Genomic DNA, 11,833 nt, shown 5'->3' with positions numbered 1-11,833 from the left:
CCTTACCCTTTCCAGGGCAGAAGGGAAGAGGCTGCAGGCTTCGAAGAGGAATTACCTAAGGACAAGGCAGAGAGCCAACACAGAGGCAGCATGACAGGCAGGTGCTCAAACATTAAGGAAGCTAATTGGAGGGAATGTAGAGCTCAGCGACCCCAGTACAGGGTCCTCTTGGTAAGAGCCAGGAGTCCAGAAAGACGGACGGATGGATGGCTACTTGGATGGGCCTCATCACATGGCCTGCACAGGGCCATGCAGAGGTGGAGCTCAGGGGAAACAGAGATTCTCTGCCAATCAGTCCCTTGATGTCCCTGCTGTGTGTCTGAATGACAGGGTGGTAAGGCCTTTGCCATGACAGTGTGCTTCTTTTTATGGGGTCTAGTGAAGGTGTTGCACTTTTCCGTGGCCTGGAGTGTTTGTTAAGTTCTTGGGCTCATTTTTTTTCTCACATTTTTTTTTTAAAAAAGAGATTTCTTTATTTTATGTATGTGAGTACACTGTTGCTCTCTTCAGACACACCAGAAGAGGGCATTGCATCCCATTACAGATGGTTGTGAGTCACCATGTGGTTGCTGGGAATTGAACTCAGGACCTCTGGAAGAGCAAGCAGTCAGTGCTCTTAACCTCTGAGCCATTTCTCCAGCCCCACTCACATTTTTAATATTCACACCTGCCCATGGGCTCCAATCTATATTGATGAGCTTACAGGTGGTGTCAGTCAGTGACTTGTGGGTGTTGCTGTTTGGATAGTGATGATTACAGGCACAAAGGAGTGCAGTCATGCTGTGTCTGCATCACTCCAAAACTCTCAGTCACTGTCTCACACAAGTTAGGGCATGGTGGTGACTCAGCCGGTAGACAACAGTGACAATCTCCAGTTACCTAGCATCAAGTGTTCTGTTACAGCAACAAAATCCAGGTTAAAAAGAAGAAAATTGTCCTTCTAATTATCAAGTACAGGATACTGATGCCAAGAGAAACCTGCAGGAGCAAGCTGGGCACGACAGTCCACAGTTGTGATCACAACATGTGGGAAATAGACACTTGGGCATCACCAGCAGGCCAAGCAGAGGCCCTCTGTGTAGTTTGTAACCCTCCACCAGGCCACTCTCAGGTCACAGTGCCTCAGCCTGTCCCAACCAGGGAACTAGCTCTGGCCTGCAGCCAGGTGTTGAATGTCTCTGGGACTGACTGGCAAATCAACACGAGACCCTCTTCCTCAGATGTTGGTTCATTTCTCTTCCTGTCCCCCCATACCTTCCCATTTCAAAAGGTCAGCAAGCATTAAGCAGGAAGATGTCCTGGTCCCACCCTTGTGTGCAAGCTTCCGGGTCCTCTGCCCTTCCCCAGCCCGAGGGTCCCAGAGCCCCTTTCTCCAGGAAACAGCACCAGAGGCACCTATCTGTCTTACAAACTTTATTGTGCTGGTTAAGGGGGACAAGAAGCTCTCATCTTTCCGGCCACTACTGTTTCCCATTGCCATTGATGGGACGGTTCACATGGTCGGGGGACGACAGAAAGGCCTTGATCTTGGGCCGGGCACTGAGGCGAGCCACATAGGCAGAGAGCAGGGGGAAGCTGTCCAGGCAGTCGGGGGCCAGGATGCGGTGGATCAGCAGCAGGTCCAGCAAGTTGTAATCGGCAAAGGAGATCTGCAGGGGCAGGAGGTGTGGGTGTCAGCAGCTGAGAGAAGGCTGGCGCAGAGAAAGCTGGGGCCCCCAGACCCCTTAGTTCTGTTCCATTATACAAATGGCTCTTCCTTGCCCTTAGCCATAAGGAAAGGCAATGCAGGAGATGCTCACCTGGTCACCCACGATGAATGCTTTGCCTCCCTGGTTCTGGGACAGCAGGGTCTCAAAAGGCTTCAGATGCCCAGGCAGGGCCTTCACATAGTCATCCTTACCATTCTCCTGCCAGGGAGACACCCAAAGATGTACCTACCATCCTCCCACCCTCACGGCACAGTGGGCACTGGAGTCTTGCTGCCTTATAATGGGGAATTCCAGATAAATATTCCCCAGCCCCAGGGCCATGACCTACCACTCCCTACCTCCTGGGCTGCCTGGAGACAAGGCTAGCCCCCTCTGCCTGCTGGCCACACCCAGGCTTTGACCAGGTCTCATTCACTTTCGCTGCTAATTCTTTCCTACTCCATTCTACCATCCCATCCCTGCTCTGCTCTCCTCCTCTACCCTAGGCTGCCCTGAACAAGTCACAGTGTAGCTCAGGCTACCCAACTACCATGATTGCAGGTGCCTGTCACCACCCTCGGCGAAGTTCTCTGGTCTTTATTACTGTAAAGCTCTCAGAGCTGGCGCCTCTGAGGACCATTCGGAGCGTCACATGTCAGTCCAGCCATGAACAGACTCTTCACCAGCCCCACAGAGTCCAAGCCAGCTGGGCCAAGGGCTTTAGGATCTGGCCTGCTGCCCCCAGCTCTGTCTCTTCTAGTTCTGCCCCTATGCACATGTCTACCCATGTAAGTACACACACACTCCTACCTGCACCTGCCGGCTCCTCCCCCTTCTGAGGCCCCTCCCCCCTCTGAGGCTCCTCCCCCTCCTGAAGCTGTTTATTGGTCCTTTTTAAATTGCCCAGCCTGCCTCTGGCTCTGACATAGGAAAGGCACCAGGGAGGCAGAAGTGCACAAAGCCCCTTTGCTCATCCATCCCTCCCCCCACCCATACTCCACCCATCTCCCCACTCCCTCCACCCCAGGGATCCAGGCTCACATAGTTGGTGTAGATGAGGGTGATATATTTGCAGCGAAGGTCCTCCACCCCATCATTCACCATATCCACCTGGGCGGCCTCCTTCTGGTCTTTCCCATAAAGCCCTGCAGGTTAGGAGACAGCAGGACAGACCCCTGATTTCCTCACCTCTTGGGGGAGGGGATATGGGCAGTCATGTGAGTCCGGAGCTCATGAGAGGCAACAGGAAGTCATGGCAGACAGACCACAGCTGCAGCCTGAACAAGGATAATCTCTGTGTGTCTCTGTTTTGCTCTGTCAACACAGGACTAAAAGGGGAGTGGCCTGGAGGGCAGATCCCTCCTGAAACAATGACTGATATCCCCACTGCCACCCTGCCCACCAGCTGGACCACCTGGGTTCAGGACTCACCTAAAGAGCGGCCAAGGTGCCTCAAGATGGCATTAGATTGGTAAAGGGTGAGGTCTCCATCCTGGAACTTGGGGAGCTGCCCATACAGCTGGAGGGAGGAACAGAGCTTGGTGAGGTGCTGTCTCCCAGTTACAGCCCTCCTAAGTCCTACCTCGGCTCCCTCCAGCACCTGTGTCACTCACACAAGTGGGCTTGAGCACGCCTTGCATCCAGGTATCTTTGGTAACCACCTCTTCCTTCCAGCTCTGGTCCTGGTCAGCCAGCAGCATGCGCATGGCCTCACACCGCCCTGTATGCGGTGAGGGGACAGTGTATATGCACAGCCTCAAAGCAACCTGAGGTGGGGGGAGGGGGGCTGGCCATGGTGAAGGAAGCAGAGACTTGCAACCAGAAAGGCGCGTCGGGGGAGGGGAGGAGTGAGCTGGAGTTTCTCCAGGAGGATGGGGACTGGTGTGGGGTGGGGGGGCTGCAGCTCCTACCCCAGACCTCCCCTTCCTGCAGTCACTAGCTCCTACCTCGAACTGGGAAGTAGACAATGGTGTACGGCGGCACTGGGGTGGACAGAAGAACGTTAGGTAGAAGAAGGAAGCCGATTAGGGTTCAGAGTGGTGCGCCCTCCTGCCCCAACTCCCGGGTCCCTTCTCTCCTTTGCTCCCGCCCCTCCCCCCTTCTCCCCCCCCCCCCACCCCCGCCTCTCCCCGGGCTCCGGGTGCAAACTGCCCGGTGCAGAGAGCTCTAGTCCGGAGAGAGCCCAGGCCCTGGCAGCTGCAAGCTGATTGTCTGGGGAAGCTGGGAGGCGCGGACTCACTGGTTGCTGCGTAGGCCGAAGTGCGGATTCAGTGCTGTAAGGACAGGAGGTACCTAGGGCGCAGAGGAAAACGTAGGCCCCAGGGCCGCCAGCCTTATAAGGGGCATCCCGCCCCGCCCCGGATGCTGAGTCAACAAGGTGGAGGGGGAAACCGGTGGCGGAGCTCTGCAGCTCCCGCCTCCTGCCGGAGACACTCAAGAGCGGGACCGGAGTCTGCAGCAGTGCTGGGTTCATTTTGGGGTCCCGTTCCAAGAGGGGTGTGTCCAGCTCCCTTCCAGTTTGTGCTGGAGCTGGACAGCTTTCTGCAGCCTGTGCAACTCTGTTTGCCTCTGCCCGTCCCCACCTACCAAGCTCTCTCTTAGATTCCACCAGTGGCCATCCTAACTCAACAACTTCCTCCTGCCCAAAGAGCTTCATTTGATCATTGGACCTTTGCCAGGAGGAGCTAGAAAACTGTTATCCTAGATCCTCACTCTCAACACAAACACAAATGAGACAAACAGGGTTGGAGAGATGGCTCATCGGGTAAAGTGCTTACTGTGCAAGTGTGACCTTAGTTCTGATCCCAGCACCCACATAAAAAGGATGCAGCGCTCACACAGAATCCCAGTTCTAGGGAGAGGTGGTGGCCTCACCTTTACTCTCAGCACTCAGAAGACAGAGGCAGACAGATCACTGTGAGCTGGAGGCCAGCCTAGTCTTAAGAGTGAGTCTCAGGACAGCCAAGGCTACACACAGAGACCTTGCCTTTGAATTAAAAAAGAAAGAAAGAAAGAAAGAAAGAAAGAAAGAAAGAAAGAAAGAAAGAAAGAAAGAAAGAAAGAGAGAGAGAGAGAGAGAGAGAGAGAGAGAGAGAGAGAGAGAAAGAAAGAAAGAAAGAAAGAAAGAATCCCATCTCTGTGAGAACAGAGACAAACCTTGAGTTTTGTTAGCTGACTCGTCTAGACGAACAGGTAGGTCCAGATTGAGTAAGAGACCCTGTCTCAAAAAAATAAGGTGAAGAAAAAAATTCTTCTGTATGCTTCTCCATCTTTAAACAGGCCCGGGCCCCTCATAACACAGGTTCACAACATTTACTGAATCCTGAGTCTTTATTCTGTTATGAAACCTTTTGTATTGTGTAAAACTTTCATTAAATAAAATTCAATGATTTTTTTCAGTTGGTTTAAAAAAAATCACCCCCAGTGTCATTTTTTTAAAAGAATTATTTATTTTATGTTTGTGAGTACACTGTCACTGTCCAGAAGAAGGCCTTGGATCCCATTACAGATGGTCATGAGCCACCACGAGGTTGCTGGGAATTGAACTCAGAACCTCTGGAAGGGCAGTCAGTGCTCTTAACCACTGAGCCATCTCTCTCTCCAGACCCATCTTTTTTTTTTTTTTAAATGTTTGAGTGTGTATGGGTGCCCACAGAGGGTCTCTTAGAGTTGGGAGGTGGGGGGGGGGGGATTATGCATTGTCTGACATGGCTGCAGGGAGCTGAATTCTGGTTGTCAATAAGGAATGAGTACTCTTAACCACTAAGCTATCTTTCCAGGCACAAACACCCCTATTTGAGTCACGTTCTCTTTGTAGCCAAAGTAATCTGACCTCTGAGTTGTGCTTACAAATATGGGATATTTCTAATCCTTTAAAACAGATTCTCTTTCTTTTTTTAAAAAAATGTATTTATTTATCTTAAGTGAACACACTATTCCCCCCTATAGACACACCAGAAAAGGGTGTCAGATCCCATCAAAGATGGTTGTGAGCCACCATGTTGTTGCTAGGTATTGAACTCAGGACCTCTGGAAGAGCAGTCAGTGCTCTTAACCGCTGAGCCCTCTCTCCAGCCCTCTGATCCTTCTTATTGTAACTCTCAGGCCTAGTAAGAACAAGACAAAAAAAGAAAAAGAAACAACACTAAAAGTTGGATTTGTTTACAGATAAGATTTTATCTTCTCCTTGGGGGTCTTACTCACTCTGAGAACTCTTGCTAACTCATAGTGTCTTGTATGTGTAGGGTGCAACAAAACTCACACATCACCAGCAGGCCAAGCAGAGGCCCTCTGTGTAGTTTGTAACCCTCCACCAGGCCACTCTCAGGTCACAGTGCCTCACCCTGTCCCAACCAGGGAACTAGCTCTGACCTGCAGCCAGGTGTTGAGTGTCTCTGGGACTGACTGGCAAGTCAACACGAGACCCTCTTCCTCAGATGTTGGTTCATTTCTCTTCCTGTCCCCCACACCTTCCCATTTCAAAAGGTCAGCAAGTGTTAAGCAGGAAGATGTCCTGGTCCCACCCTTGTGTGCAAGCTTCCTGGTCCTCTGCCCTTCCCCAACCTGAGGGTCTCAGAGCCCCTTTCTCCAGGAAACAGCACCAGAGGCACCTATCTGTCTTACAAACTTTATTGTGCTGGTTAAGGGGGACAAGAAGCTCTCATCTTTCCGGCCACTACTGTTTCCCATTGCCATTGATGGGACGGTTCACATGGTCGGGGGACGACAGAAAGGCCTTGATCTTGGGCCGGGCACTGAGGCGAGCCACATAGGCAGAGAGCAGGGGGAAGCTGTCCAGGCAGCCGGGGGCCAGGATGCGGTGGATCAGCAGCAGGTCCAGCAAGTTGTAATCGGCAAAGGAGATCTGCAGGGGCAGGTGTGGGTGTCAGCAGCTGAGAGAAGGCTGGCTCAGGGGGCAGAGAGCTGGGGCCCCCAGACCCCTTAGTTCTGTTCCATTATACAAATGGCTCTTCCTTGCCCTTAGCCATAAGGAAAGGCAATGCAGGAGATGCTCACCTGGTCACCCACGATGAAAGCTTTGCCTCCCTGGTTCTGGGACAGCAGGGTCTCAAAAGGCTTCAGATGCCCAGGCAGGGCCTTCACATAGTCATCCTTACCATTCTCCTGCCAGGGAGACACCCAAAGATGTACCTACCATCCTCCCACCCTCACGGAGCAGTGGGCACTGGAGTCCTGCTGCCCTATAATGGGGAATTCCAGATAAAGATTCCCCAGCCCCAGGGCCATGACCCACCACTCCCTACCTCCTGGGCTGCCTGGAGACGAGGCTAGCCCCCCTCTGCCTGCTGCCCACACCCAGGCTTTGACCAGGTCTCATTCACTTTTGCTGTTAATTCTTTCCTACTCCATTCTACCATCCCATCCCTGCTCCGCTCTCCTCCTCTACCCTAGGCTGCCCTGAACAAGTCACAGTGTAGCTCAGGCTACCCAACTACCATGATTGCAGGTGCCTGTCACCACCCTCGGCTAAGTTCTCTGGTCTTTATTACTGTAAAGCTCTCAGAACTGGCGCCTCTGAGGACCATTCGGAGTGTCCTGTCAGTCCAGCCATGAACAGACTCTTCAACAGCCCCACAGAGTCCAAGCCAGCTGGGCCAAGGGCTTTAGGATCTGGCCTGCTGCCCCCAGCTCTGTCTCTTCTCGTTCTGCCCCTATGCACACGCCTACCCATGTAAGTGCACACACACTCCTACCTGCACCTGCCGGCTCCTCCCTCTTCTGAGGCTCCTCCCCTCCTGAAGCTCCTCCCCTCCTGAAGCTGTCTATTGGTTCTCTTTAAACTGCCCAGCCTGCCTAGGGCTCTGACACAGGAAAGGAAACCAGGGAGGCAGAAGTGCACAAAGCCCCTTTGCTCATCCAGCCCCCCCCACTCCCACTCCGCCCATCCCTCCACTCCCTTCATCCCAGGGATCCAGGCTCACATAGTTGGTGTAGATGAGGGTACCATATTTGCAGCGAAGGTCCTCCACCCCATCATTCACCATATCCACCTGGGCGGCCTCCTTCTGGTCTTTCCCATAAAGCCCTGCAGGATAGGAGAGACAGCATGACTGACCCCTGATTTCCTCACCTCAAACCCCTGCCCCCAGATGTGGCTGTTGGCAGGTCCCAGTCTTGGGGGAGGGGATATGGGCAGTCATGTGAGTCCGGAGCTCATGAGAGGCAACAGGAAGTCATGGCAGACAGACCACAGCTGCAGCCTGAACAAGGATAATCTCTGTGTGTCTCTGTTTTGCTCTGTCAACACAGGACTAAAAGGGGAGTGGCCTGGAGGGCAGATCCCTCCTGAAACAATGACTGATATCCCCACTGCCACCCTGCCCACCAGCTGGACCACCTGGGTTCAGGACTCACCTAAAGAGCGGCCAAGGTGCCTCAAGATGGCATTAGATTGGTAAAGGGTGAGGTCTCCATCCTGAAACTTGGGGAGTTGCCCATACAGCTGGAGGGAGGAACAGAGCTTGGTGAGGTGCTGTCTCCCAGTTACAGCCCTCCTAAGTCCTACCTCGGCTCCCTCCAGCACGTGTGTCACTCACACAAGTGGGCTTGAGCACGCCTTGCATCCAGGTATCTATGGTAACCACCTCTTCCTTCCAGCTCTGGTCCTGGTCAGCCAGCAGCATGCGCATGGCCTCACACCGCCCTGTATGGAGTGAGGGGACAGTGTATATGCACAGCCTCAAAACAACCTGAGGTGGGGGGAGGGAGGCTGGCCATGGTGAAGGAAGCAGAGACTTGCAACCAGAAAGGCGCGGCGGGGGTGCGGGGAAAGGTGATCTGGAGTTTCTCCAGGCGGATGGGGACTGGTGTGTGTGGGGGGGCTGCAGCTCCTACCCCAGACCTCCCCTTCCTGCAGTCACTAGCTCTTACCTCGAACTGGGAAGTAGACAATGGTGTACGGCGGCACTGGGGTGGACAGAAGAAGAACGTTAGGTAGAAGAAGGAAGCCGATTAGGGTTCAGAGTGGCGCGCCCTCCTGCCCCAACTCCCGGGTCCCTTCTCTCCTTTGCCCCCGCCCCCCCGCTCCTCGGGCTCCGGGTGCAAGCTGCCCGGTGCAGAGAGCTCTAGTCCGGAGAGAGCCCAGGCCCTGGCAGCTGCAAGCTGATTGTCTGGGGAAGCTGGGAGGCGCGGACTCACTGGCTGCTGCGTAGACCGAAGTGCGGATTCCGTGCAGAGTAGAGGGAGAAGTGTCTCGGGCGGGGACTCAAAAAGCAGGCCCCAGGGCCGCCAGCCTTTTAAGGTGCATCGCGCTCCGCCCCGGATGCTGAGTCAACAGGGTGGATGGACAATTAGGCACTGGAGCTCTGCAGCTCCCGCCTCCCGCGGGAGACACTCCAGAGTGGGACCTGCAGCGGGAGTCTGCAGCGCTGCTGGGTTCATTTTTGGGTCCTTCTCTGAGAGGGGTGTGTCCAGCTCCCTTCCAGTTTGTGTAACTCTGTCTGCCTCTTCCCGTCCCCACCTACCAAGCTCTCCCTTAGATTCCACCAGTGGCCATCCTAACTCAACAACTTCTTATTTCTCCTGCTCAAAGAACTTCATTTGATCATTTGACTTTCCCAAGAAGTAGCCATAAAACTGCGATCCTAGGTCCTCCATGCCAGAAATCTGGGGAGCTTCAAAAGGGGACGAAAAATCAAGCGAAGTTGCTGTTTTATGTCAAAACCCTTCACAGTTGGTGCTTCCTTGCCTTTCTGACCTGGAAGCTGGTTCTTTAGCCCTTCAGTATTAACAGCTGGAGAGATGGCTCAGAGGTTCCCAGCACTTCCAGCTCTTGCACAGGACCCAAGAATTCAGTTTCCAGAACTCAGCCAGGTGGCTTACAACTCGCTGGAACTCTAGGGCCAGATCTGACTCTTCTGGCTTCCTTGGGTACTGCACTCATGCACACAAACACAGAGACATATAATTTTTAAAAATAAAAAATAAATATTAACAAAATAAATATCTGTCTCTAAAGGCTACCACACACAACCTCACTGTTACACACACCCAAGTGTATGATCCCACAACCGAGAGAGAGAGAGAGAGAGAGAGAGAGAGAGAGAGAGAGAACATCTCTGTCTCACTCTCTCCTCCTCAGCCTGCCTGTCGCTGTCCTATCTGGTGTCTGGTCTTTGCTGGAACTCTTCTCCCATTTGGTTACTTCAAAGGAACCCAAGTCAGCTTCTCATTTTGAACTGAAATTTATTCAGAAATATTTTCCACTCCCAACCCCGCCCCCCAACCCTTTCCCAGGCTTTGACCCCGTGCCCCGTGGCCCATAAAATATTGACCATTCCCCTTTCCCACAGCACAGTCCGGGCCTTTCTGCCCCTTCTGTAGAGCACAGACTGTATGGGGTATTAAGGGACTGCTGGATTCCTGGTCCATGTTGGACCCCAGCCTGAGCCTGCCCTTTCTCATATGTGTCCATCTACTCCACTCTCCATTCCTGGCTGTGTCTGGGATGCACCCTGGGTGGAAGTGCTGGTCCCAAGGCACATGGATCCTTGATTCACATATGTAGAACCCAGTGTCCTCAGGAACAGGTGTACATGCACGCACTCTAGCGTCACATTCTCAACTACTGTCAGCTCCCTCGGGCCCAGGTTTTCATCCCTGAGGATCTGGGTCCTTCTTGTGTACTTGGATTTCTTTTCTTGTCTGGTAGAAACTGCTAGCTCCTAACCATGGGCTCTGTTTAGACTGCATAAGCTGGCCTTGAACTTGTAGTAACTCCTCTGCCTTAGCCTCTTAAGTGTTGGAACTGCAGGTTTATCAATGAACCTCTTACTCTGTTCTCAAAGATCTGAGTGAAGAAGAGAATCCGTACTCTAGCCCCACCCCCACCCCATCCCCCCAACCCATACTTTGCGTTACTGCCTTATTCAGAGCATCTGGCCTGAGAACTGGTGGACTTTATGTCGTTATAAGTACAGATTTTGCCGGGCAGTGGTGGCACATGCCTGTAATCCCAGCACTTGGGAGGCAGAGGCAGGCAGACTTCTGAGTTCAAGGCCAGCCTGGTCTACAAAGTGAGTTCCAGGACAGCTGGAGCTACACAGAGAAACCCTGTCTGGAAAAACCAAAAAAAAAAAAAAACCAAAAAAAAAAAAAAAAAAAAAAAAAAAAAAAAAAAAAGACAGAGACAAGATTCCTAGCTAGCTAGTCAGATTAGCTGGGATTGGTGATCTTGAGTTTATCATGGGATGATGCCTGGTGTCAGTGTCAGACCTCTACACACAGGTGCACACATGTGAACATGCATTCATATACATGCAAAACACACACAGAGATACCACACACATGCAAAGAGAAAACTGAGCAGAGCTAAGTAACATCCCAGCACTCTGGAGGCTGAGGCAGGAGGATTGTGACTGCAAAGGAAGCCTGATCTGTAGAAGTAAGGCCCTGTCTAAAAATGACTTCCTAAAATGCTGTGGAGGAGGCCAATGAATTTTCTGCCCACCAATGGTGTGGAAGGAATCCTGGCATCTTCTTATCAGGAAGGAATCCAATCCCAGGGAGAGAGGCACTCCAGTTCCACAAACTGCGTTGTCATGCCTGTGAGACCCAGAAAAACACGAAACTCCCAGGAGGAAGCAGAAGAAGGGGTTGCCTGGGGCTAGAGGCGGGCCAGCTTCACTGGGCAAATGGATGGGATGTGTGTGGCTAAGAGGGCTTTGTTGCTGAATCATAGTGACTTGACTAGATTGCTACAGTTCATCCATTTACTAGCTGAGGCACAGCTGAGCTGGTGGGAAAGATGTATTCAGCTGCCCTACGTGGTTGCATATTGGTTAGATAAACAGTAGAGCTCGAGATATGATATGTGTGTAGTAGAAAGACCGCTGAGTCATGCCGGAAGAACACATTTAACTTGGTAAGATGCTGCCAAGGTAGCTGCAATGTTTTCTGCTTCCACCAGCATTGTGGAAGAATTCTTCCATCCTCCCCAGCTCGAAGCAGCAGCAACAGCTGCGGTTTTTGTCTTGCCATTCCGATGGCTGAGATGGGGCTCAGTGGTGGAGGGCTTGCTTTTTTTTTTTTTTTTTCCTGAGTACTGAGATTTGATTTCCAGCTGGACACTTTGTTTTGTTAACTTAGTTTCTTGTGTCGAGTTTCTTTTCCTGGGCTTGTTTACA

General features: G+C 52.3%; 2 protein-coding genes across 2 annotated transcripts; both read right to left on the bottom strand.

Moving 5' to 3' along the window:
- Positions 1-1,398: 1,398 nt before the first annotated feature.
- Positions 1,399-4,044, bottom strand: LOC127693230 (glutathione S-transferase P 1-like). Its single transcript, XM_052193867.1, has 7 exons — positions 3,928-4,044; positions 3,635-3,670; positions 3,302-3,408; positions 3,120-3,207; positions 2,730-2,833; positions 1,800-1,907; positions 1,399-1,649 (listed from the first exon to the last, which is right to left on the bottom strand). Coding segments are annotated over exons 1-7 (633 nt in total). The 5' UTR covers positions 3,929-4,044; the 3' UTR covers positions 1,399-1,460.
- A 2,257-nt stretch (positions 4,045-6,301) lies between these two features.
- LOC127693235 (glutathione S-transferase P) lies at positions 6,302-8,961 on the bottom strand. Its single transcript, XM_052193880.1, has 7 exons — positions 8,847-8,961; positions 8,580-8,615; positions 8,246-8,352; positions 8,064-8,151; positions 7,631-7,734; positions 6,705-6,812; positions 6,302-6,552 (listed from the first exon to the last, which is right to left on the bottom strand). Coding segments are annotated over exons 1-7 (633 nt in total). The 5' UTR covers positions 8,848-8,961; the 3' UTR covers positions 6,302-6,363.
- Between the last annotated feature and the right edge of the window lie 2,872 nt (positions 8,962-11,833).

Source organism: Apodemus sylvaticus, chromosome 1 (genome assembly GCF_947179515.1).
Source record: "Apodemus sylvaticus chromosome 1, mApoSyl1.1, whole genome shotgun sequence".
In the NCBI taxonomy this organism is placed as follows: domain Eukaryota; kingdom Metazoa; phylum Chordata; class Mammalia; order Rodentia; family Muridae; genus Apodemus; species Apodemus sylvaticus.
The sequence above is the reverse complement of the archived record's forward strand: the minus strand, read 5'-3'. Positions and strand labels throughout refer to the sequence as shown.